We start from the raw sequence: 26,309 nt of genomic DNA, 5'->3' as shown, positions 1-26,309 counted from the left end.
CCCAAACCCCACTTCACTGCACGCACTTCTGCCCCGCTGTGATGAGGAAAGAACAGACACATGACAAACATCAGTCACTTTGTGCATGACTGGAATGCGCTTAAAAGAGCCTCAAAATGTATTTAGGCACCTAATTCCCATTGATTTCATGGGGAGTTGGGCACTTAAAGACCTTTGAGGATCGGGCCTCCAACTACCTTAAGGAGCAGGCTCTCTGACAATATATAGAAGAGTGTACAGAAGGAACTTTGTCATTGGCATGGATGATCACACCTGTTAAACTTTACCAGTCAGGAAAAGCTGGATTTTAAAATCTGTAAATACAGTCAGTGGCAGCCACATTTCATTGTAGTCAAAGCCCAAGTTCACAAACAGCAGCCACCTGTTTTGAGTATAATAATAATAATAATGTTTCCATTTCACTTTCCTGGCTGTCCTGCCAACTGTCTTTTAAGAGGTAAATGATACAAAGATAAACACTGAGCTTAACCTGAGACTGTTACAGCAGCCAACACATTATTAAAACGAACCCACCTTTGTTGTGTGTTGTACAGCACGCAAGAGCTGGGGCCCTTGTTTGTGGCTTGGCCGCCGCCATCACCACCTCTCTCTCTCTCTCTGTGTATATATATATTTTTTTTAACTGGGCTGTGTGAACTGACAGGTTGACATCCAACCATTTGAGAATAAAAGCGAGCGTGCTACTCCTGACACCGGGAGTACATTCACATCCCATTTCAATACAAAAATTAGAGCCAGGTCATTAGTGTCATGCACAGAGTCTGAAGCTTTGTGGTGTGGTTTATGCATCTTCACCTCCTGTTATGTTTTAGTTGTATGGTATTTGAGGCACTTCTGTCCAGGGCAGAGCTTTTCAGGTATCTGGCAGCATTGCCTGGCTGAGCTGGTCAGGGAATTTACCCCCCTTCATTGACTGATTCAGGCACTCCCCAGCATTGAGATGTCATCACATGCAGTAGTCAGGCTCTTACTCACCCTAGAGGCATCACAGAAGGGAGGCTGAGCAAGAGAAGGAGGGGGCTGAGACACCCAAAACATTAACTTTGCAGAGACAGTTACAGGAAGCTGCTATTTGAGAGTTCACACAACTGTGGAGGTCCATTTCAGTTTAAGAATAGGCCAGACATTGTTGAAGATGTCTATTAAACCGTTACCAATAATTCAGACTTAATTGACAAAACTATGAAAGTGTATTGGCTGGAAACATTACTGTCTGGAAATGTTGCACTTACCCGAGTTAGAAGTGATACTTAAGCTTACTGTATGTTAAGGAACTGGATGGAAAATATTTCTATTGTTTGACTGTATTTGACAGCTTTCCATAGGCAGCTTCACCCTTACTGAAAAGGGTCTTTGACACTATCTCTTTAAAAGTGAACATATGTAATAGTAAGGTTAAGACAATATCCAGCACACGCTCAAAACTAAACAGTTTCAAACTGGGCTTTGAAAACGTCTCAGTGAACAACAGCTGAGATCCAACCCTCCAGAGATAAGTTTAAGCATGTTATTCCCAACATTTACTGTATGTTCACAGTCCATTTCAATATGAGCATTAGACAAATCTGTAGTATTATGCAGAGTGTGAGGCCCAACGGGTTTGGTGCATTTTCACATCACAATATAAATACAGATGTTTTAACTGAAAGATATTCCAAGTGGTCCTTTCTCCTATGTAGATCATAGGCCTAGACAGGATGATGCAGTAACTTTTAGGGTTCTGATAGCACTGCAAACAGCAAGAGAAAAGGTTAATATGTTTTGTCTTACAGTAGAGGACGATGATACAATTATAGCCTCGGATTAACTCTTTTGATGTATGCATTACTGAAAGCAGGTTGAAATAATAAACCACAGCCAAAAAACTTTAACACACTCCTCTCTACAGCTTCCCTCTTCCAGGCCTGTTACCATGTATATAGCAGATTGTAACATTCACTATTACCTGCAAATGAAATGGCACTCTGCATCTGGCAGTTGAGGCAAGCTGAAACATTTACTTCTTCAATGAATAGCATTTTTGTTCAAATGTTTCCTTGTTGCCCAGTATAGCTTGCACAGTATAAGCTCCCATGTATTCCAATATAATCTTTAGCCTTATCTCTGGACACATTAGAGTCAGAGTGTGCATACAATGTAATTTAAACCACACCTGAAAATCAAAGCTTCCTCACCATACTTAATGCTCAGTCTCACGTGTAGTATCAATGACAAAGAAAAAGGGCACTATTAGAGTAAATTCTTAAGATATCAGGGGTCAAAATGAAAGACTGGTAACAAACTTAACACTACCACTATTAAAAACCGAGGGGGAAAGGATACTAAAGGGCCCACTATTACTCCAACATTGAGCTACTTTTTCTTTTCAAGTCTTCAGTTAAACTTTGTTGTTTTGTTTTAGTTTTACAATTGCTACCTCGTTGAACTGAAAAGTTTATCCCAATCTTTCAAAAACAAAAAAATACTGGGAAGCTGAAGGTTAACTGGCCCCTTTCTGCTTAAACCAAAGACTAATTTCAAATATTTTGGTTTTTATTATGTTAAGAAATTGGATGAAAGTAAGTGGGTGACATTTGCTTGCAAGTTGATTTTTGCTCACTTGTTTTTGTAACACAAGAGGCTAATTTAACTTTTCCCAGAGAACTATTAAAAACCAGTAAACATATGCAACAAGTATATTGTAGATATTTATTCAGAACATGCTGATTCTACAGTTCCATCAGCAATAGCAGGCATTCAAGTCAGTTCAACCCAGAGAAAGACAAGTTGTTAAATTAACACAGTTAACAACAAAGCTAATTTCAAGACAGCTGTTCATTTGTCACTTTACTCTTCCCCACTGACAAATAATAAAGTCTGTCTGGCTCTAGTTTGCTACATAACTCCCATTTGGAATGTCAAGTGTTTGGTGCGCTGCAGTTAGCAGATAGATATAATGCAGCTTAACGTGCCTGGAAGCCATAGGACAGACCTAGTCCAATAAGGACTATCAGGGAATCCTCAGCTTTCCTCATTCTCCAAAATAACCTCATTTCCTCTGGCCTGAAAGGATGGTTTGAGATGGAGCCAGGATTTTATGCTGAGTGGGGAAATGGAAGAACAGTTACCCTGGCAGTACAGAGACAAAACAAAGCTTTTGAAGAGGTAACTAAAGCATATTTCTCAACTGTGAATCACACATTTTAAACTCTATATATTGGTTCTTCCCAAGTCAGTCACTGCATCATTCTTTAGAAATTCTGAATAGGAAACATGCTGAGAATTGGTTAATGTGTCTAAGATTTTTTTCCCCCCCCCAATTCCATCCATTGACTTTGCCCAGTATTTTAAGGTCTACGTCACACCTTTGTGTCTTGATGGTTTGAAAGCTAAGAAGCTCGGTCCATGTATCTTACATTCTGTTGACTTGGGCATTTATACTAAGCTCATCACAATGTTCTCATTAGTACTGCAGTGATTTATTTGTTTAAGGTTTATTTGGAAAAAAAAGATAAGCTGTGCTCAAATATTTTAATCTTATGCCAGCTAACCGGAACTGAGCTATTCATCTACAGTTGGCTTCAAGGAGGTTTTTCTCAGAATCAAAACCTAGATGTCAGCCGTAGGGTTTGCCTACATAGGGAAACTGACCTACATAGCTACAGCAGAACAGCTGTTCCACTAAGAGCTAGATATTTATTATTATAATTATGCTGATCAATTTCCCCATGTAGACAAGCTCTCAGTTCCAGCTTTAATCTAGGTCATAAAAACACAATACATGCACTGTTCACAACAAGGAGTAGCTACCCCAAGGCCTTTTCTTTTCCATGTGCAGCAGACCAAGCATTGCTAACGCCACCGACCTTACAAAATGCTCTGTAACATACACTACAAGTCTATTTGCTATTGTACCACAATTAATGTTGTCCCTTTCGCTTCCTGGCAATAAGTTCTAAGTCCTGGAGTTGTCCAAGACATTTTCCATGAATGGAACCAACCATCAATATGGCATTTGCTTTATTCTTTAACCTATACTTTGCTTTGAAAGCAAGTATTTCAACACTTCCAAAGAGCTTTTTTCCACCCAGTTCTGAACCATGAATTTTCATTCTGTCAAGGTTTAGCAGCATGAATTATTTGGAAGAGACCTGCCAATTAGAATAAAATACCGTAATTGAATCTAAATCCCCCTTGCTAGCGTTCTGTTTTAATTCTGGTCTTATTCAACAGGGTGAATTTGAAATTGAATTATTTTTCACTCCTAAATCCCTGCAGTACGATAGCTCAGTACACACACTGCAGTAGATATAGGCTACCTAAAATACCAAAAAGATGCAGCGAATTTCTAGACTAAACTCTGTTGTTTTTTTTCAATCCAACAGGAAAGAGAAAAGCTTGAGAGGGTGGCCTATTACAAGTCCATGGTCCCCCATGTTATGAAATCAAGTGCTCAATCTACCCATCACAGCACAACAAAACTTTCCCCCTTTTCTCCTATAGACTTCTGCAAGGAGAATCCAGCCTCTAAGTAAGGGCTGGAATTTTTTATTAAATCAACGGGCATTGCAGATTCTCTCACTGAACGTGGACCACATGACTGCAAAACTGGACACATCTCACGTGTTTAGCAGCTAAAGGCACCATTTATGAGACAATTCTCTTCAGCTAAGCAGAAGCCTTCTGCATTTTGTGCTTAGCAAACCACTCGTCACTTTTGTCCGCTGCCATTGCCTGTACAAATAGAAGCGAACAATTTGTAGAACGATAAAGTTATTAAAACAACAGCCATTTACAGAAGCAAACGTGTCCAGGATTCTATTTGGGTTAGTGCCAAGCAGTCAAACAACTGGATAACTGACTTATTCACCAACAGGGACCAACTCTTAAGTTGATCTGTGATTACCTGAAGCAAACAGTTCTACCACACTGTAAATGAAAAACAATGCTCTTTAGGAATCACCTCCGGACTACAGTACAACAAAAGCAACAGATACTCCCTGCAACAATACAAGCTAGTTTCAGAAGCAAGTTAAAAATGGTACGGTGAGCGACTGTCACTGCTGCACCAGATAAATGTATCCGACGAAGCGATTTGATAAGACACAGGCATGACAGGATCAGTGTCTCCTGCTCTGAAATGTCCCTTTTGTTTTCAGACTTTTCCTGAAACCGCTTGTCATTTCTGTAGCAGCAGCCCATTATCTTGTGAAGCTGTTCTACTGCACTGACCTGATTGTCGTTACAACCAACAAGCCAGTTTCCACTCTTACTTAGATTGATTTGTAGTTGATACTTTGCACCTCTAGCATTTTCCATCCTGCAGCTACCTCTGAACTGAGGGATAGCTCACAAGAGCAGGGAAGGAAAATTCTTTCCAGGATACCGAGGCAAACCCCAAAAGCTATTTGGGATTTTTAACATCTGAAGAACGGCATGAAGCACTCATCTGAAAGACCCCCTTTAGAACTCAGTGTACCTGCCGCTGAAGGACTGGACTGTGGTGGGATTTTAAAACATACAGGTAGCCTATGCATTTCTATCCTGATGCTCCGACTTCTCCACCAACAAACAATACAGAGAATATATTACTTACATCATCTAACAACTTGTTGCCATTAGGATCCATCTTGGAAAGCTCTCTAAATGCTTCATCTCCTACAAAGCAGATTTCATGGCCGTCCTAAACCAGATTTTACAGGAGAGAAAGTGAAATTACTGGGGGGGAGGGAGGGGCTGAATTAAAGTTTATTTTGTCACTATTTCAAACATCACTCACGGGATCAGCCAGGATAACCACTTGCACTGTTGCTTTTCCAGGGGTGTCCAAGCTAACTAGGGGAGTTAAAATCTTCTGCTTCTCCTTCTTCATCAGTGCTTCAATGTTTGGCAACTTAAAAAACAAAGAGTGAGCTGAAGGTCAGTTGTGTCATATCAGGCTGCGATCATTTACTGTACCCATTACCCACATCTCCATCACATTCCCACCAAGAGAAAGTTAAACAGAACTTTCATTTGATGTTATTATCTTGTTCACATACTGACGGTGAGAGACCTTCAAGTGGCTATTGGTATTACCATGAGTCACCCTCCACATGGCCAGCCCCGGAAATATAGGAAAGGGCCGAAGGAAGAAGGAAATCAGATTGTTACCTCTTCCTTTGGGCAAGAGAAGGCAATCCGCCCAAAAGCTGTGCCATGATCCACTGCTCCGCCAATGCCCTGCAGCTCCAATTTACACTGAAAGAGAGGGATTGAAACAGTCTAGCTTGCAGGGAAACTAATCTGAAGACAAAAAAGAATTCATACAATTTTTACTGCATTTTTGCATGCATGCTAATCAGCATTACATAATAAGCTAATCACGTCAAAGCCACATATGCTTATTTCCCAGTGCATTAAGGTAGTAGTGACCACGGTCACCTTATTTGAAACAGAGGCTGTAAGCAGATACAAAAACAAAAGCACAATGATTCACCCCGAGTATTTGACAAATTTAGTCTGACTGCAAATTACTGAATGGATAATCTCATGTTCATGTTAACCTCTCTGTAGAAAGAGCAGCTTAGGTCACTGATTTCTCTTTTCCCTCAAAATTACCATATTTCATGGTATCTTAACCTTTGTGCCTCTTTCCTGAGCAGCTGCAGCTGGGTTCTCATTTTTATATGGCTATTTGCTTGCTTTCAAGAAAGCCCTACATATGAAATGAAGCATGGGCATTATGATGCCTGTACTTTAAGTCTTTTAGTTCAAAAGTTAAGAGCAGAACTACTAACCAATTTGACAATTCCACCTTTTTACATGTATGTTCTTAGCAGGAAGGCAGTATGGCAGACACATTGACAAAGCAAGCATTTAGAAGATTAGATTAGAGTAACAGCTATTTTCAGTAAGATTGCTTGATTTATTTATTTAAGGTTCGGTCATTATGAAATGAACCAATCCCACAACATGCTATTCTTTGAGAATAGTCACTTCTCTAAATGACTAACCTGGTTATCTGCATAGCCTAGCAAAGCCCTTTGCTTTTCCTCATTCGTCTCATAAATTTTCATTCCCAGCAGATCAGACCAGTAGCTAACAGACTTCTGCAGGTTCGAGACTGCCAAAGTTACTTTTAGCACAGGATCTGCAAGATTGTAATAGTTTCCTATTAGTGGTGTATATGTTGTAGTTTTAAACTCTAGGTTTTTGTGCTCATGATAATGAGAAACAAATAGCAACAACATGAGGCAGGCACACATTCCCATAAAGCTTGGCCAAGCCAGATTTGCAACCTCTTGTGAAGTTCCAGCTCTCAGTCTCCGATGAATAGAGGAAAGGGTATGAATGCGTTACCTTGCTTTGGTTGTTCTTTGTCTTCCAAGTAGAACTTGTATCCTCCTGGGGCTTCAGTTTCAAATATACCCTTTGCAACTTCTTTGAGTGGCCATCCCATCTTCCTGGCATTGCTCACTGCCTGGCTGGACAGAAGAGTCATGCCCTAGCAAGAATACAAAGCACAAACATGCGATACACCAGTGCAAAGATGTACCAACACCATCTTTTTGGTCAGTGGTACTGAAGTCAGCCGATAGATTTCCAAGTATCAGCATGGAATCCTAATCTTCATCCATTGCCAGGAAGAGAGCAATCATCAGTGTAGTCTCTGCTCTATACCCTGGGCTAAAACACCTACTGGTCCGAAGGAGACCTCAACAGCCCAGATACTGGTTCCTTGCCCCCAGCTTTCAATTATCTTCCTCCAAGAGAAAGGGCAATAATTACACAAGTGGTCTGCGGTAAGAGTTGGAGCCATCCTGAACAAGGATCTAAACGACCTCTGAGAGGCTGGTTATCTTGCCTTTATAAAATTAGTGCAACTGTTTGAGGTCAATACACCTCTTACACAACAGGGAAATATGAAGCAGAGAGATAGAGCTTAATGGTCCAGATCCTGGCTCTACCAGTCTTTGCAGAGCCCACTAGAACTGCACTGACCAATTGGGTTTTGCAGAGACAGAGGCCAAATCAAATCCAGAGTTCTGCCACCTTACAGATGAGTGGCTTCCATGGCCATCCAACCATCTCTGACTCCACGGGGGGAAGAGGAGGATACCAGTGAAACAAGGAGCACACACAGTACCGCCATTGGGAGGAGAAAGTGAGTTCCTCCTTGGCTGGAAGTCCGGGGAAATAAAAGCGATGCTGCATTCACAAGACTGATCTGTCAGAAAGCTCCAAATTTTGCTGTCAGTGGGGTGGGGAGTGAGGGCCCCCCGAGAACAAATACAACTGCCCCCCGGCCTCCAACTGCAGCATGAGCACAAAGCACCTCTCTCCCCTTCCTCTTCCTTGCACAAAAGATGTGCAAACAGCACCCACAAGAGTAGCTCAGGGAACAAAAATGGATAGGGAATCAAACAGCATCAGGAAAGTGCATCCAGGACATAGTCTGAATGGACTCCTAGCCAAAAAGCTCACAACAAGAACAAAAGAACGTTAGAAGGGCAAATTATATTTACCAGAAAGTCACTGCCGAGTCGATACTCTCCAACTCCATAATTGTAGGTCAACTCTGCAACAAAGTGATCATCTTCGGGCCCATAGCCCACCATTGTTTTGCTCCACTTTCCATCATAAGGGCTAGAACAACCATCACATTTATTTGTCGTCAGTATCAGACACAAAGACACACACACACCCCGCCACACACCACAAGAAAGAAGTGCCTCAGGATAGGAACTACATAACCAGTGGTCCAGCTAATCCAATATCCTACCCCTGACAGCAATCAGTGCCAGATGCTTCAGGGGAAGGTGCAGAAACCCATACCATACCAACTTTTATACAATACTATATCACTGAAAGAGCATGCCAGTCAGTGCCTACTTCATGTCCTCAACCATGAAAGGATCCTTATAGTTTTATCCTCTCCTATCTAGTTTCTTATGTAACAGCAGATGCAGCTCTCCTACAAATAGTCTAATCTTGTTTTGAAATTTACTAAACTATTTGATTGCAGCAGCAAGTTCCGCTGGTTACTTATTCACCATATAAAAGTCATTTTAAAAAAAATGACTTCTGGCTAACAGGAGGAGAAGGCACCATGACTAAGGGATTCCCATAAAGTGTGACAGAACACAGTAACTTTCCAGTAAATTCTTAATTTAATAGATTCCAAGGCCAGAAGGGGCCATTGTGATCATCTAGTCTGACCTTCTGTAAACCACAGGCCAGAGAACTGCCCCAAAATGATTCATAGACTACAGCTTCTAGTAAAACATCCAATCTTGATTCCTCTTGTGGAGAATCCACCACAACCCTTGGTAAACTGCTCCAGTGGTTAATTACCCTACTGTTAAAACTGTATGCCTCATTTCAAGTCTGAATTTGTTTAACTTCAACTTCCAGCCACTGGATCTTGTTATACCTTTCTCGGTTAGTCTGAAGAGCCCTCTGTTATCAAATACTTGATTCCCATGTAGGGACTTATACACGATAATCAAGTCACCCCTTGACCTTTCCTGCTAAGCTATGTTAATGTGTGACTAAGAAGGCACAACTGCACAGCCATCTAAAAGAATGAGCAATGGTAGTTTTCATAGGATTTGATCCATAATTCCTCAAGCGTAGGAACTGCAACTATAGTGCTAGAGCTAGGATAACATTAAGTGCCCTCAAGCTTCATGTTTCAGAGCATAAACTGCTCACCAGGTGGAGTCAAAAAAGCGATTTCCTCATCATGATCTAGGCAAATTGTACAGTTAGACAATACAGCCTAAGCGCTTTCTTTTTGAAAAGAAATGAAAGGCCACTGGAGGTAGCGGGGTATTTTATTTTAATTGATTTATTTGGATTTAAGAGAATACGATGCCTACCCAAGGCACTAGGCGCCCTAATATCATTAAACACAATAAAATCAAATCCCAGAAGCATGAAGTAGTAATTTCTTTCAGGAACTGTAACCCAAATCAAAGGGATTTAGGCACCTAACTGCCTTTGAAGATCTGGGCCGCCCTGACTACGTAGACTGTTGATCTGCCATAGCAATGCTTATGTTCCAACGTAAGCACCACAGACAAACACAAGAAGGTACATTCTTACTTTCTTCAAATGAAATGAGCAACGTTTAAGAAGTATGCTCAAAGGTCTATAAGTAAGCCTTTTTGGTTAGTCAGCATCTGCAGATGTTTTAGTTTAGCTAAAGATTACAAAGAGAAATAACGGTACATACCCATTACAAGTAGCTTTGCAGCCTTCCTCAAATTCTTCATGTCTTAGAATCTGGCAGATCAAGCACATGTAACAAATAAAGTCTACTTAGTTCTTAGAAGGAAATAGGCCTAAGCACACCCCAATAGAACGCCTAGGGTCCATCTGTCCTGTGACCAAAAAACCCAGGGCTCCAAGTCAGCTGACTCAGGTTTGTGGGGCTCAGAGTAGCAGTGTACAGGTTCAGCCTGGGCTCTGGGACACCACAAACCGATAGCGTCCCAGAGCTTGAGCTGCAGCTCCAGCATCTACATCACAATTAAACACCCTGATAGCCCGAGTCTGAGTCAGCGGATACAGGCCAGACACGGGTGTTGAATTGCAGTGTAGACATACCATGAGGCAACCCTCTCACCTTGCAAGGTCTCAGAGCCCAGGCTCCAGCGTGAGCTCAAACAAACATCTACAGTGCAATTTTATTGCCCCACAGCCTAAGTCAGCTAACCCGGCCCAGCCGTGGCTGTGCAGTGGATCTTTTAGTACAGCGTAAACATACCCTGACCAACTACTATGGGACTTGCCATACACAGCCCGGGGAACAGTACAGCTATTTCGGTCTGGGGAGGGAGATGTTAACAGGAACAAGCACACCACGACACGCCCTAGCCTGGAAGCAGACACACTAGCACGAAGGGGCCATTAGCTGTAAAACGGGGGCGGGGGGGGGGTCTCAAACGTCATTGCACCGCGACCCCTTCAGACAACAAAGTTACTACATGACGGGTGGGGGCGGAGCTCGGCTTCGGCCCCAGCTCCCAGCAAACCCAATGCTGGGCCTGGCGACCCATTAAACCCCCCAGGGATCCCCGCGCCCCACCCCAGCCCCAGAACGGGGCAGCGGGTGCGTGTTGAGGGGGGAAGGGGACAGCGCCAACCCCCGGCGCCGGGCCAGACGCAGCCACCTCAGGCCCCGCCCCCCGCTCGCTCGCTCACCCTCATGCCCAGCAGGTCGCGGTAGAAGCGGGCGCTCTGGCCACGGTTCCCCACTTTGAACACAAAGTGCAGCGCGCGCCGGGCTCCCATGTCTGACTTCTGCCCTTACTTCCGGCGCATGATGATGACGTAATCAGTCACACACCCCCACCCAGCAGATTAGGAAGCCGAGGGGGGAGTCACGTGCGCAGCCGGATATCCGGCCGGCCGGGTCACCTGGCGTCAGGGCAAGATGGCGGCGCTCAGGCGGCTCACGCTGGGTCCTGCCGCCGCTGCCGTCGCGCTGCTTCGGGCTCAGCCGGGAGGAGCCGGGGCGGGCGCGGCTGCGGGGCGGCGCTGGGTGCGGGCGCTGAGGCGGAGCCCGGTCCGCGTGCTGCCCCCGCGCAAAGAGCAGAGAGCGGCCGGGCGGGAACCCGCGGAGCCGAAGGGAGCCCGGCTGTGGCCGGCCCCGGAGAAGAGCCCGGCCGGGCAGGAGCTGCGCTTCGAGAAGGCGGAGCCCGGAGACAGGCGGCTGGGGTAAGGCCCTGCGGCGCTCCCCGCACCCCCATCCCACCCCCCAATCCGCTTCTCCCCGCAGGGGTCCCGGACACCGTTACCATGGCAGCAAAACAACGTCTGAACGGACAGCTCGTCCCCCCCCCCCCCCCCGTTTCCCTGGGCTCCTTCCCCGGTGACAGACGCATCGCGCAACACCCGGGCAGATTGCCGGAGCCATAGCCCGTCCCCCCACACCCAGACTGCCGCCATCTGCTGCCAGGCCAAGGTACCTGCTGGCCCATGGAGTAGCTCCCTGCTACTTGAGTTGTGGGCCCCGAGGTGGGCAGAATGTAATTGGCAATGAATCCGAAGCAGTAAGCCAGACTCCAGCACTGAATGGTCCTGGTTTCTGGTTGTAGCGATTGGAAAGTATAACTGAGAATATCTTCTTGCCCTTATAAATCCATGGTACGCCCACATCTTGAATACTGTGTACAGATGTGGTCTCCTCATCTCAAAAAAGATATACTGGCACTAGAAAAGGTTTAGAGAAGGGCAACTAAAATGATTAGGTGTTTGGAACGGGTCCCATACGAGGAGAGATTAAAGAGGCTAGGACTCTTCAGCTTGGAAAAGAGGAGACTAAGGGGGGGATATGATAGAGGTATATAAAATCATGAGTGGAGAAAGTGAATAAGGAAAAGTTATTTACTTGTTCCCATAATACAAGAACTAGGGGCCACCCACTGAAATTGATGGGCAGCAGGTTTAAAACAAATAAAAGGAAGTTCTTCACACAGCGCACAGTTAACCTGTGGAAACTCCTTGCCTGAAAAGGTTGTGAAGACTAGGACTATAACAGGGTTTAAAAGAGAACTATATAAATTCATGGAGGTTAAGTCCATTAATGGCTATTAGCCAGGATGGGTAAGGAATGGTGTCCCTAGCCTCTCTGTCAGAGGGTGGAGATGGATGGCAGGAGAGAAATCACTTGATCATTACCTGTTAGGTTCATTCCCTCTGGGGCACCTGGCATTAGCCACTGTTGGCAGACAGGATACTAGTCTAGATGGACCTTTGGTCTGACCCAGTATGGCCATTCTTATGTTCTTCTTGTGCAAAAACTCATTGTAAAAATCAGTGTTCCTTTCAGATAGTCAATGCAATATTCAGACTTACATCATCAAGGCTAATAGATAATCACAATTTTAACTATCTGCTAAATCATAATAAGTCTCCAAGTTATTAGTGCACAAGTGAGGTTTTTACATTTGGCTTCAAGTTATGATTTCAATTGTGTTGCCACCAAATGTGGAGCATGCCAGCTCCATGTTTGAGTGCATACATGAACCATGAAAGGAAAGCATGCTACCAGTTCATCTTAGCTTCACTCCACCCGTTGCTTTTACTCTTTTCCTCTGCCTTGTCCCCATCACCCTGCTTCCCTTCAGTTTTCTTTACTTTGGCTTAAAAAAAAAAAGTCATGGAACGAGCAGGATGTTTGCTGCCTTCACATTGTTCACTCTGCTCGTGTTAAATCCTTTCTTCTACCCAGTGTCTGTCTTGTCTGTTTAGACTGGAAGCTCTTTGGGGCAGGGACTGTTTATTTTGCTGTTTTTTGCAGCTCCTAGCACAATGGGGCCTGGCCCTTTGGCACTGCCATAATAAACATCTACATGAAATAATGGAAAGAGAGAAACTGGGGCCAGTGGCGAAATTCACTATGTCAGAGTAAGTCCTGACAGTAGAGGGAACAATTTTCAAAACCTCAGCTGTTATGGTAAGAGCAGAACAAAGCCTTAATATGCTACATATGTGAAATTCTTCTGTCAGCTCTTGGGAGAGGCACCAAGTTTCTGACTCTGGTGCTTGCCTGCCGGTGCATGAGCCTTCTTGCTTTTGGATTTTTCCATGTAACTATTAAGATTTCAGCTAAAGCACTTGCAAAGAATTTGCTAACATGGCACTCTGTGGTCAGTGTCTGTTCAGAGTCCCATTTCTGTGTCTGTTCGTAAATCCCTTAGAGTTCTCAATCCTTTTTTGAATTATGTCCCTTTTTTTTTATATATATTGGCAGTGGCCCCTCTCCCTTTAGAATAGCGAGAAGGATACTGCCACCTACTGTTGCTAATGTGTTTGTTCAGGAGATACCTGAAATTACTTACATCAAAATGCAAGTCAAATGGTATTATAAAAACACTCCTTACCTGAATTAGTGCTGCTACTGTCAGTCTTTGAGAAATTTGGGCTTGTTCGGTACTGAAAAGCAGATCAATGCAAATCCCCCAAGAAGGCTCGCTGCGCAGCCAAGGCCCCCAAGAAAGTTGGGCTCCTGCACCCCCTTCTGGTTGAGAACCATTGCCTTATATTGATCCTGCTGTAGAGATTAATAAGGGTGAGAATAATGGATCCCATACAATATCAGGACTAGCTGCAGCCTCTCTAAAATATGTATGCAGACAATCATTGGACAGAAGGAATAATATTGAGTCCAGGAAAGTTTCGAGTGACACCCCCCACTTGCAAGTGGCAAACTTCAAAGCAGACCAGAGATGTTACTAACATTCCAGCAGTTTTAACTGGTCATCTTCTCTGTAGAAAAGTGGTGACAATTGCCAAGTCGAAGAAGTTTCGCGACCAGCATGGGAAGATTCTGCTGGAGGGTCAGAGACTTATCAAGGATGCCCTGGACGCTGGAGCAGTGCCCCAGACTCTCTTCTTCAGTACTGTGGGGCACCTGAAGGAACTGCCTGAGGAAAAGCTGAAGAAAACCACTCTAGTTAAGGTGAAGTTTGAAGACATTAAGAACTGGTCTGACCTCATAACTCCTCAAGGGCTGATAGGTAAGTTTGCTTTAGAAATAGTAAACAAAGGGTAGCTGCACTTAGCATTTATTAAAATAAATGTAGTGACAAATACAACTTGACTGTCTCTTTGCTAGCCTATTCCTGCATGCCAGTGACATGGTGTCAAGTAGAATTGGCTAGAGAGAGGATTTCTCTGCTTCCACTCAAACTGATGTGAGAGACCATCTTGTCACCTGCCCCTCCACTTGAGGAGGGGACAACATTTCAATAGACCTCCTCAAAGCTTGGAAGATGATTGGCACTTTCATGGTGGCTCTGAGGCCTGTGTCTAACTGACATCCTTGATGGTGCCTGGTGATACAGGTATTCTGCTGTGGCCTGTGGAAAAATGGCACCTACAATCTCTGAGGTGATGATGCCCATGGGGGGGTGGGGGGGGTGTTTTAAATGATGCTTTCAGTCTTTACTTTACTAGGAAAACAGTCTTACGCAGACTCCAGCAGTACTGCTCCTCACTCGATCTTCAGTACTTCCGGTTCCACCACAAAAGTATCAGTTAAATCAGAAGTGATTAAAACAGATACATCCCAAGGGCCGTGCTGTGTCAGAAAAGCCTTTGAGCCTCATTTGCCAAGGGGCCTTTCTCCCTTTGTTTCCTTAGGAATCTTTTCCAGACCTGACCATACCAAGATGACTTACCCAGCTGTCCAGCAACAGAATTGGCTGCCCCTGTCCCTTATCTGTGACAATCTCCGCGATCCAGGAAACCTGGGGACTATACTGAGATCTGCAGCTGGAGCAGGCTGCAGCAAAGTGCTGCTCACCAAAGGTAGGCCCCTCCTTCTGGAGAGCAGAAGTCTGTGATGACTTCAGCTGTGGGGTCAGGAGAGTTTAATGAAAAATCAATCGTTTGGAAAAGTGATGAGATTTCACTTGATGTGGATGGAAATACACAACAGCTCACAGTGTGTTGGACCTTCTGTGGATACTCCCATGATACCTAGCAAGTCTAGGGGCCTAGAACAAAGGCAGGTTCATAAATACAGTGCCCCATCAATAACTGCATACTGAGGGAGCTAAGAGAGGTTAGCTTTCCAATTTGTGGGCTGCTACAGTCCCATAGGCCCATATAACCCCTCCTGGCTGTTTCAGAGGATGGCTTGCCCCAGGGAGCTTTTAAGCATTCTCCTTTGATGTGCTCTCTCACTGGCACAAGGTGCTGAATGCATATTCTTGTGGAGCCCTTGCACCTTCACTGTTTTCTATTACAGGCTGCGTGGATCCGTGGGAGCCCAAAGTGCTTCGTGCAGGCATGGGGGCTCACTTCCGCCTGCCCATCATTGCCAATCTGGAGTGGGAATCCATTTCCAACTATCTTCCCACAGACACACAGGTCTACGTGGCCGACAGCCGCGACCCAAGAACACAGGACAAGATGGAGGATGGGTCGGGAAAGGCCAGGTCGGGAAAGGCCAGCAGCTATGGTTGGGTTTCCAGACCTCACAACTTGAAGGCTCCGATAGGCAGAGAGGACTTGGCTTTTGATTCAGAGAGCGAAGAGGAGGAGCAGGGAACAGATGAGGCCTGGTTCCCAGAACTTGACACTCAATGTTACCACGAGAACTGGACACGGGCGCCAGCAGCAGCAGTGGTGATTGGTGGGGAGACCCATGGTTTGAGCACAGAAGCACTTCGGCTAGCAGAGAGCACCGGGGGGAAGAGACTGATTATTCCTGTGGTCCCAGGCATGGACAGTTTGAACTCAGCCATGGCTGCGAGCATCCTGTTGTTTGAGGGGAAGAGACAATTGCAGCTGAGAGAGAAGCAAGAGAGCAAAGGACAGAAGTTCCCTGCCTTGGGCTAAATTGTGCAGGAGACCATTCTGCACAGACCGAGCCTCCTCTTCTGTATGTTCCCATGCAGGCAGCTTGCAGGGGAATCAATAAAATCACAGGTTTTGCCACTGCTATTCAGTTTACACTTGCACAGCTGTTAAAACAGACCTGCCCCCGAGAGGTCCATGCCCATGTTCAACACCCAGAGGCTCCACAGAGTGCCCATCTTCTGCACTTGATGCCCCTTAGCATTAGTGAACACATGAAACTTTGGGTAGTGTGCCCAAATTTTGGGACTCCAAGGGCCACACTTACCTGCAGCTTCCATCAAGGTGTAGGCTTTGGAGAGAGCAGGCCTTTGCACCTGCTGCTCTGACCTGTTCCCTAGGAATGCCATAAGGGGGTTAGCAGAGAGCCATTTTTAGAGGTAGTCAAAAGAATTAGCAATTGCTAACACAGCCGTTGAGTGATTTAGTTAAGTCCCTATCAAGTGAGCTTAAGTCCTCAAATCCAGGCCTGCTCCCCCACCTCTGAAATGAGGTTGGGTTTGGTGCTATCTGTTGAGCAATAACACACACCCCCTTTCTCGCTTCTGACCCTTGTACACCAAGCTAGCTTCCAGTGACTCGCATTACTGGGAGTAGGAAAAGCAAAGGAGAGGTTTTACAATTGGGTGTAGTTTACAGACAGTTCTCCTAAGGGGACTTTTTTTCTTGGGGTGGGTGACTCCCCCATCCTGAAGAAAAGGGCAGGAGGGAGTCTCTCACCAGGGCCTCAGAGGTTCTCTCCTTCGTTGTAAGGCAGAGGATGCTGGTCACGCTGCACGGCTGGCTTGCCCATAATGCAGCTGACCTTCATGTGGCTTTACAGGGCCGGGGGGAAGGTAAGAGCCAGTGCAGCAGTGATGAAGCGTAAGTTGTATTGTACAATGGCTCGAGATGTGGTTCTCTCAGAAGAAAAAACACCCCTGGCTTCCTTTTCAGTAGGGGAAAAACCTCTGTATTGAAGTGTCAGCAGCTGGCAGTAAAATCCATTGGAATGTAGTGTCACTAGTGCTCTGTAAACCCCCCAGTGAGGACGTGAAGTGGCTAATCAGTTATGGCAGGGGGCCCACTGGCTCTGCCATAGCTGCTCTTTGGAATGCAGTTCTCTCTCCCCAGGCCTGTTTGTTCATGCAGCCTTGTGCATTATTTAAACAGTTCCAGTGTAATGGCTTTTATCTCTTCCTGCAGCGCTGCTTTGGGCCAGGTCCCCGCCAGCAAACTTTCCATTGTATCCCTTAAAACTATTCCTGGTGGAGGTCCTACTGCAGGTGCTGTAGTGGAGGGCAACAGCTGGTGGTATTTTTCCCCCTTTCCCATAATCCTGGGCCCTGTGTATGTAGGTTTACACAAAGAAACATGGTGAAGAATGTGATAAAGCACCGACAGCTGTTTGCGTTCATGGTAATAGCTTAAATCAGTTCAAAAGCTCCCTTCCCCCACTAGCCCCTAAATCTGTGGTCCCCGCTGTCAGCAGGATAGGCTAACGGGAGGCAAGAGAAGTAGCACATTGGAGGGATGCAGAGTCCTGACATTTGAAACGGTGAAACATACCCACAAAACTCTATAGATCAAGTCTGTCACAGACACTGTTGGTCTGTGGGAAATCTTGTTACCCTTGCAGCTGCAAAATTCCTACTGTGACCTTCATGCCCCATCCAGATTTGGCAAAGGAAGTGGGAGGTGAACACAGCTGCTGGTGCAGGGGACAGGAAGCTATTCCAGTTAATGGAGTTCCTTAGTAACATCAACACTGGTTCAGTAAACACCAACCTTAGCAAGAGGCCAGGGACAAACCAGCAGGATGGTAGCCCTTAGAGCAGACAGACATGGGGGAGGTACTTATGCGTGATACAGGCTTCTCTGGGTGATGCTTTGTGGCACAATTAGGGTGGTGTGCTGTCCCTGCAAAGACTGTCAGTTTTCCAATTCCATCAAACACTCTTTGCTAGAGTTTAATCCTCAATTTTAGCTCCGGGCATTGTGTTCTAATTTAAGTCGGAGGTTAAGCCTTCTGCCAGGAGGTGGCAGTATTTGTCATGAATGCAGCCTGTGTGGGAACCAGAGTTGTTCCTAGTGCCCCCATGGCACAGATTTAAACTCTGAAGGAAACGGGCAGGGGGGGGGGAGTGAAGGAGAAGAAGAAAGAGGACGTGAGGAGGGAAAGAACTGCAAAATGAGTCCCATTCTATGGGAAATGCCTTGAGTTCTTCCCCATCCAGCAGACGGGCTCTGGGCTGTGCAGGAGGAGAAATCCAAAAAATAGATTCTCTTAAGAGCTGGGCCACCCCCTTCAATCTGGGAGCAGGAGGTTGGATGGTGGCAGGACAATATGCAGTAAACCTGGCCCTGGGTGATCACATGCCGGTGGAATTAGGCTCTCCAAGCTCTATCAGGTCCTGGCACCGAGGAGCAGCAGGAAGCCCTTTGGGAACTACGCCCCTTGGTGCCCTACACTATTTCTCCAACTCCTTCAAATGGTTTGTTTAGAGCGCGAGCTCTCCAGCTACAATACCAGCTGCTGCTAAGAGATCCCTTTCTATCTTAGTCCATATTAAAAACCCAAAGTTTCAGAGGCTGTCATGATCGTACAATGATTTAGCAGTGGCCCACCATTTCCTTTGGCACAGAGCCATCCTGGGAACTGGATGCTCGATAAATACATGGAGAAAGAATGTGGTTGTTCCCTTAGGCACATCCTGATCCAACCTTTCCTTTGTTGGAAGGGAGCATTTAACACAGCCCCGTTCAAAGGCATTGCCAGTATCAAGACTGAAAGTGCATCAGCTCCTTCCTCCGAACCAGATGCCAGCCCTGGCCAGGGGAAGAGCCAGGTTGACACAAACATTTACACTTCACTTTAGCCCTAGTTGAGTAGGTGCCGCAGTCACTTCAACATACCCCATATTAAGTGATTTTATTTCATGGACTCAGCGTTACACCTACAGTCCTACTCTGGGAGCCTGAGCAGCCTCTGCCAGATGGGGTTTTTGCTCCTAACCTAATGTCTAGAATCAGCCAGTGCTGCATGAACCAACCATATCCCATTTAAGCGCCTTATTGTGATTCTCATTCAAACTGCATAGACACCATTCTCTCGCTATAGCACCAGAAACCCAGGCTATGGAAACAGAACATGCACCAGGTGGCAATGGGATCTGGAAGCAATTACCCTGCTTAGACAAGCCTATTGTCAGCCACTTCTGTGCATGCAGCTTTGGTCAAAACTTCAGGACTGCAGAATTTCTCACTTACCACCCCCCTTCCCCTGGTGGATTTTAAGTTACTTTTTGGTATTTTGCTGCAGATTCCACTTACAAGGGTGTATTTTGAGTGATTCAGGGCTGGGAGCACTAGAGAAAGGTGCCTGAGTAGCAGCTGCAGAGACAGAAATCCTCTTGAAGCACCAACTGGGGGCAGACCTCCCCACCCCACGTTTTGACTGCCACACGGACAGACCAGCCTGAGGGACAAGTGGAGAATTCTAGTGCACGGGACTGTTCGGTCACACCCAGCAGCTTGGGACCAGGGCTGCTAGACCTTTCTGCTGCCCAGTGCGCAGCCTGGTCTCTGGTACCTGGACTGACCCATCTCATTGGCTGTTGAGCAGCCCGCAGCGCAACAGGCTCCAGTGCCTCCCCCCTGGGTTGGAGTCACACTTGACAGGCTTGACGTGGTATTTGTACAGCACCTAGCACAATGGACATTAGCACCTTGACCAGAACCCAGATCGATGCCACCAACCACCAATCCCTCTTCGGCTTAATTGTCTGCAGTGTTTGTCTCCAACTCAACAGCCAGTCCTGCTGCTTTTTGAGTTATTCATTGCCTAGTTAATGATCACTAAATAAAATACAGGCCCTGAAGCACTGTCTGTGCTGTCTAGATTGATACGACTCCTCTCTCTCACGCAGCTGGCTGGCTTTCCAAGCTCCTTCCTTAGTAGGTTGTTGTAGCATGGATAAAAGGGGAGGCTACAATCCTGCCATAAGTGACAAATGGGCTGAAGGGGAAAGCAGCAGCAGTTTGCACGCTCCCAGCTATTCAACACACACAAACCACCACATGGCTCCCCAACACGCCCCTCCCCAAGGACGCATGTAGGTTTGTTAAAGGAAATGATCACCGACAGAGCTACATGACTGAGGAAATGCCTACAGGGACTCTCAGTCCAGCTTTCAGCCACTGATTTGTTATGAAAGGCAGCGTGGTCTGGCAAATTAAGCAGGGGCCCGCAAGTCCAGGCAGCTGGCCTAGTGCTGCTCTACCACTTTCTTTCCCTCTCTCTCTCTGGCCTGTAAAGTGGGGACAATAGCACCTCCTTCAGGAGGGTGAGGACGCAGCAACTAACAACTTCAAAATAATCCCTTCTCTCCAGCTGTGCGTTTGCATACACACACAGGTGCAAGGCCTCCAGACATCACCATTTCATGAGGCACCCAACACACAAATGTTCAGCTCTCTCCCCCACGGACTGGGAAAGCCTGCTGGGATGGGGCCACCAACTCACTACAGATGTTGGGCAAGTCACTTCCCTTCTCGGTAAACTGCTTCTCCCTCTGTGAAACACGGCCAACAACTCTAACCTACCTACCGCCCGTTGGTAAGGCCCTGGGACCTACGTGGATGGAAGGGGCTGTAGCAGCACATGGCATTGTTTCCAGGTTAGCGTTTTTCTTCCATTCCTCAGCTGTTCAGAGCGTGCACTGCGTTGATACACAGTGGGGTGTCTGTGTATGTCTCTACTATACATATTCCCACCTTACAGCTCAGATTCCACTGGCTTCTGGGATACCCCAGAGCCCACTAATACTGTCACTGCTTGGTCAACGTAAGGAAAAGAGCTCATGGATGAACTAACCAATCCAGGAGAGGCCACAGCTCCAAAATACACGGTTGGTTGGAAGAACACAGCAGGATCTCTAAGAGCCTCTGGAGGTTTTTCGCCTTCCTCCGCAGCATGGGGCAGGGATCACTAGCAGGAGGGTCTCTGCCAATTGAAGTCACTAAAACACAGGATTGGGGACTTCAACAGCAGAGTCCAGGGAAGGGGTAGGAACGGTTTTGTGGCCTGCAGCATGCAGGGGGTCAGACCAGATGATCATAATGGTCCCTTCTGACCTTAAAGTCTTTGAGTCTATGAGGAGGTTACTTACTGTAACTGGAGGTTCTTTGAGATGTGTGGTCCCGATCTGGAATGGGTGTGCATGCGTGCCATGTGCTGGAGCTGTTCACAGTAGTGTCCATTGACCCGCTCAAGCAGAAAACCTGGACTCTCCAGCACTGGAAGGCCTGGTTTAAATGCTTCTAACAAGGGGCTACATGGGATAAACCCGTAACCTGCAGCAATCAGGAGTCACGTTCCAATTTAACAACAAACTCTTTGTATGAAACACAGCACCAAGATCTACCAAGGTTGGTTGGTTCCAGCCACAGACTGGTACAGCAGCCCCTTGGGCACAGAAAGGCCACAGTGAGGACCCCAAACCAAAACCCTTTACTCATGCAAGTAAGGCCTGCAGGTCTTCACCAGACATGCTTCTCCCTCAGCCCCCCTGCCCCCGGGCCCATCTCCAAACCCTCACCCCAGCCATAACGATGGCTTTGTTGTGAGGAATCTGCACCTCCAGGAACCAGGTGACTGTAACTATTTTATTACAAAGTTCCAATCACCATGTACAGTTTTTACAACCTCAATTTTCTGGGGGCTCAGCTGAGCTGCTTGGGGTTGTGTTTAGAACAGCACCATCAAGGCTGGGCTTGGGAAACAGCTACAAAGAACATCTTAATCAACTAATGTAGGGGGAGGACATTTCATACCAGGGAGCGGGGGAGAGGAAAGAAAAGGGCAAGAGAGAATGAGAAAATGTCAGAACAGCAGAGGAGGATCAGGGCAGCCCTGCATTGTTTCTCCTTTTGGCTCGGGGTTGGGGGGTGTATGGTGGGTACGTGGGATTTCCCCCAAACGCATATGACTGACACTTAACTAAGGCTGCTGTGTGTTTGGTATGGAGGTGGCGGGAGGCTAAATACAATCTAGAAACAAGAGTTCTTGAACTAGGAGGAAGACCTTTGCTGCATCATGACCAATCCACATGGAGCTTTTCAGCAGTTACACTTCGACTTGGCACTGTGGGCTCACTGATACTGAAGAGGGAAAGGAGGTTGTGTGGCAAAGTGGAGAATTCTCTTATTGCTTCATTGGCATTGTCTGTCTGGGAAGGGCTGGGCAGAGGAGAGAAGGGTGAAGATGAGAAGGGAGAAGAGGAGTGTAATATAAGAGCCCCGAGAACCCCAGTCCACTGCCTGATGCTTAAGTTGGCAAGAACACCATGCAAAACGTTTGCCTGCTAGCTAGTGCCGTGTATAAAATAACAATACGGTAACAGTTCTGGCCTGGTTATTAGAGAATATATCACCATGAAGCACAAGCAAAGTCTCCAAATGCCAGCGACTCCCTGCTGAAAGTGCATCTCCAGGAGTCTGCTTAGGAGGAGGATTCATTGCGTAAAACAAGGCACCACAGGAAGGCTGGGTACTGGGTCGTGCGAGAGAACACGCTGAGCACTCTGCTAGCGGAGGAAGAGACCTAGTTTTAAATAACGTCTGTCGGTGCTGAAAGCCCCTCAGATGGGTTCAGGTTTTAGCTTGTCCGCTAGAAAGTCGCTCACAAAGGCTTCCACAATCTCAGGAGTGATTTCCTCGACGTCCATCACGTACTTGGCTCTGGCCGACATGTCCAGGATGGTGAGCAGGGGCGCCGCTTCGGGCAGGTTGGTGTAATCCCGCAGAGAGTCAGTCATGTCATCCTGAAAGCCAGCAAGAAAGAGCCCATAAACAAAGAGAATGAAGCCCAAGAGATGGAGAATTGGCTGGTGTGACACAGCATCCAGGCTGCGCATTTCATGAAGAACTCTGGCCCTGCACAATACGCTTGATTCAGTGACCACGCCAAAGGGAACAGCACCCCAGCCCCACCCCAATGAAAGCACCGAGCCAACCCCACAGGGCTTGAAACAGTTCATGCTTTAAACAAGCAAACACAGTTTATCCAGACCTGGGATCGAATCGCATGGCTCTCCCACCCTGAGCACAATGGCCTGAGATTCGGAGGGGGTGGGGGGAGAATGGATATCAAAATCCAAACCAGGATCACAATTCTCTGGCTTCAGCCCTGCTCATCCTTACTAACAAGCAGCTGTTATTACCATGTATTGGTGTACGGTTTAGCTGTAGTAACAGCTAAACTCTGAGGTAGTCAAACTGAACAGTGACTATCTGTTCAGCCTTAGGACTTGGCCAGTCTTCTGCATCACACATACGGCTGTGGGAGATGCAGACTCATGGGCAATGCTGGGATCCTCACTTCAACTTGACAGCCCTTGGACTGCCACATAATTAGTGATCTCAGGCAACAAAGAGAGGAGTATGGTCTAATGCAGTGGTTCTCAACTTAGGGTCCACCAGTATAATCAAGGGTGTCTGTGAATGTGCCAGCACCTACATAATAATGATACACCATGTTCTGACATTTCAAGTCAATAGCGACTTGGCGCTGCCCATACATCACCTTGAACACTGTAGTTTATCATTTAAAGCACCTTCAGTATGTGAAAATAGATTCTCTGCCCTCACCAGCACGAAAAATCAAACACTGTTCAAGAATGAATGCTCAAGATGACCTTTGCACTTGCCTAACTGAAATTACCCCTCAACTGGACAAGCTGTGTGCTGCCAAACAAGGCCAAGGATCGCATTCGTATCAGGTAAGCTGTCAATATTTTGATTTGCTGTTTTGTTGTTGATCTGTTCAAATAATAATAATTTCTCGACAGTAATATTTGTGATAACTATTAAAGTAACGTAAGAGAAACAAATTATGAGCAACAAAATAATGAGGGAGGAGTAGGGGTCTGCAGGTTTATCTATTTAAGTTTAGGGGTCCCTACGTAAAAAAAGGTTGAGAACCACTGGTCTGAATGGTTACAGCACAGGCCTGGGAGTCAGGTTTTCCCCCACTCCCCTGGATGGAGAAGGCAGAGACCCAACTCAGATTCCTAGGGCCAGAACTCATTGACGGTGTTAAGATCATGCCTGGTAAATAAGAAAAGTTTGGAACAAGAAATCAGTGAACCAAAATTGGTGGACAAAATGATGGGCTATTGGACCCACCACTCTCTTTGTGGGTTAAAGAAAGAGACTTTGGTGAGAAAAACTGGCTACTGGAGCAAGCTTCATGGTGGCCACCCCCACAATCTCCTGAGATCCCTGGGGTTCATCATCATGATCCGGAGAAATGTCCTGACCCGGCCAGAGAGAGCAACCCAGATATCACCACTTCCACCATCTCCAGCTGAATCCCAACCACCACCTGGGGAGGACCAGGATCAGACTTTAACAGCAACATCAGCTCTCGCCCATCCCAACGTATTTCTCCCCCCCGCCAAGGACAGTCATTATCATCTTTGTTACCGTCAGAGGGACGGTCCAACGGGAGGCAGCCTTCTCCAGCTAAAGGAAAAGGAACAAGGGATGTGGTTCAAATGAAAGCCTTTCCCAGCACTTTACACTGCAAATGCTTTACCTGTTTTGCCTTCTTTGCTCTGTCTTCGATACAAGGTTAACAGGATTGTTAATGGTGAGTTGGCGGAGGTTTCTGTCTGCCAGCCCCAAACCTTGCTGAATGCTGGACAGTGACTGGGTTATGTTAACACCTTTAGTCCGTACGTTCCATCTAACTTAACACAACCCCCCTTACCACTTAGCTAGGTTTGAAACTCTCCAGCAGGTTTCCCTATAAACGCAGGAAAAGCCATGCAGCAGACCAGCGCATCCCCCCAAGGCTGCCAGGCTTGCTCCACTCCCCCCCCCCCCCACTCCTGGGATCCTGGAGTGTAACTGACAAGCAGGGAGCAGTGCCCTATCCTGGCTGCTGCTCGCTACCTGCCATTAGCTGCACTGCTGCAAGCTCCCGCTGTTCCCATGCGACAGCGCTGCCAGGCATTCATCTTCACCTGTCTGGTTCATCAGCCCACTCTGCCCTTCAACTCCCGCAGAGCACTCGAGCGTCCCGTCCCGGAGGGAGGCAGTTACCAGTACCAAAAGGAGCTCAGAGAAGAGCAGGAATAACAATCACGGGAGGAGGGAAGATGAAAAGACCCAACTATGTGCAGCGTGGCTATGTAATGCCTGAGGGGTGGAGGGAATACAATAACCACCTACATGTGTTTGGCATGTCTAAGCCCCAAGGCGGGAGAGATGCTGATTGTCTAGGGCAGTTCTAGGGAGAAGGGGATAGCTAGGAGCAGAGGCGGGAAAGAAGGAAAGGTCAGAACTGTACAGCTGAAGAATAGGCCCCTCGAGGGAAGTGGTGGAAGCACTGGGTGATTTAAAACTGGACAAGTCCTGGAAAAGATCCTGCAGGAGACAGATTAGTGATGGTGGAGAAATGGACGAACATGACAACCTGACAAGTCTTTTCTATCCTGAGCCTTGGATCCTCTGATCTATTTTCCTGAGATACAGCGAATGCCAGAACAAAGAGAACAGCTCTCTCTGCAGGCAAGTTCCCTTCAAATACACCTCCCTGGAAAGGCCTTTTGCTAAATGCGCTCTATTGAAATTCGTAGCAGCAAGCCCTTGATTCGGACAAACAGCCAGGTGTCTCCCCCAGTTGCCTGGATTTGATCAACGTGTTTGAAGATAAAGGTGAAGAGCCTCTCCTACTGGGCCCTGGTTTCTCAAATCAAAACTGCAGAACGCAGAAAAAGCTCCGACACGCGTCTCTCCTCCAAAGCAGTCCTTATCTGAGCCAAGGAAACGCAGATCCCTAGAGAGCAAGCAGACGGAAGGAGCTCCTTTATCCCAGCATTGTGCCTCTCCCCCCATCAGGTCAGCCTGGACACTCCCCTCCTCACGCAAACACCTCCATGCTGCTGTCCATCCACCTGGAACACCCT

The 26,309-nt window shown here is 46.6% G+C and overlaps 3 protein-coding genes across 5 annotated transcripts in view; 1 reads left to right on the top strand and 2 right to left on the bottom strand.

Moving 5' to 3' along the window:
• Nucleotides 1–645: 645 nt before the first annotated feature.
• Nucleotides 646–11,299, bottom strand: GLOD4 (glyoxalase domain containing 4). Of its 3 annotated transcripts, none has more exons than XM_054008137.1 (9): nt 11,191–11,299; nt 10,220–10,269; nt 8,508–8,628; nt 7,342–7,486; nt 6,996–7,132; nt 6,154–6,240; nt 5,780–5,893; nt 5,597–5,683; nt 646–1,750 (listed from the first exon to the last, which is right to left on the bottom strand). In XM_054008137.1, the coding sequence occupies exons 1-9, from the start codon at nt 11,278–11,280 to the stop codon at nt 1,595–1,597; spliced, it is 987 nt and encodes a 328-aa protein (XP_053864112.1). In that variant the 5' UTR covers nt 11,281–11,299; the 3' UTR covers nt 646–1,594. The 3 variants fall into 3 exon arrangements, with proteins under 3 accessions (XP_053864112.1, XP_053864113.1, XP_053864114.1); XM_054008138.1 differs by lacking the exon at nt 646–1,750 and adding an exon at nt 2,696–4,734; XM_054008139.1 differs by lacking the exon at nt 646–1,750 and adding an exon at nt 2,696–3,100.
• MRM3 (mitochondrial rRNA methyltransferase 3) lies at nt 11,279–16,443 on the top strand. Its single transcript, XM_054008136.1, is given in 6 exon segments — nt 11,279–11,323; nt 11,325–11,400; nt 11,403–11,706; nt 14,266–14,510; nt 15,136–15,303; nt 15,746–16,443. Coding segments are annotated over 6 exon segments (1,431 nt in total). The 3' UTR covers nt 16,339–16,443.
• Nucleotides 16,444–21,988: 5,545 nt separating this feature from the next.
• NXN (nucleoredoxin) overlaps nt 21,989–26,309 on the bottom strand; it is a 105,527-nt gene continuing 101,206 nt past the window's right edge. Inside the window, exon 8 of the mRNA XM_054008462.1 lies at nt 21,989–23,159. Within this exon, the coding sequence (XP_053864437.1) occupies nt 22,977–23,159 (183 nt within the window). The 3' untranslated portion in view covers nt 21,989–22,976. The remainder of the gene's footprint in view (nt 23,160–26,309) is intronic.

The sequence above is a fragment of the Malaclemys terrapin genome, chromosome 18 (genome assembly GCF_027887155.1).
Source record: "Malaclemys terrapin pileata isolate rMalTer1 chromosome 18, rMalTer1.hap1, whole genome shotgun sequence".
In the NCBI taxonomy this organism is placed as follows: Eukaryota; Metazoa; Chordata; order Testudines; family Emydidae; genus Malaclemys; species Malaclemys terrapin.
This window is presented reverse-complemented; position numbering and strand designations above follow the sequence as displayed.

Excerpts from the sequence above, each read along its gene's own strand:
- GLOD4 (XM_054008137.1), bottom strand. The coding sequence starts at position 11,280 with ATGGGAGCCCGGCGCGCGCTGCACTTTGTGTTCAAAGTGGGGAACCGT. Across the intron at positions 10,270-11,190 it reads GCGACCTGCTGGGCATGAGG|ATTCTAAGACATGAAGAATT; the intron begins GTGAGCGAGCGA and ends TTGATCTGCCAG. Across the intron at positions 7,133-7,341 it reads CAAAGAACAACCAAAGCAAG|ATCCTGTGCTAAAAGTAACT; the intron begins GTAACGCATTCA and ends ACAATCTTGCAG.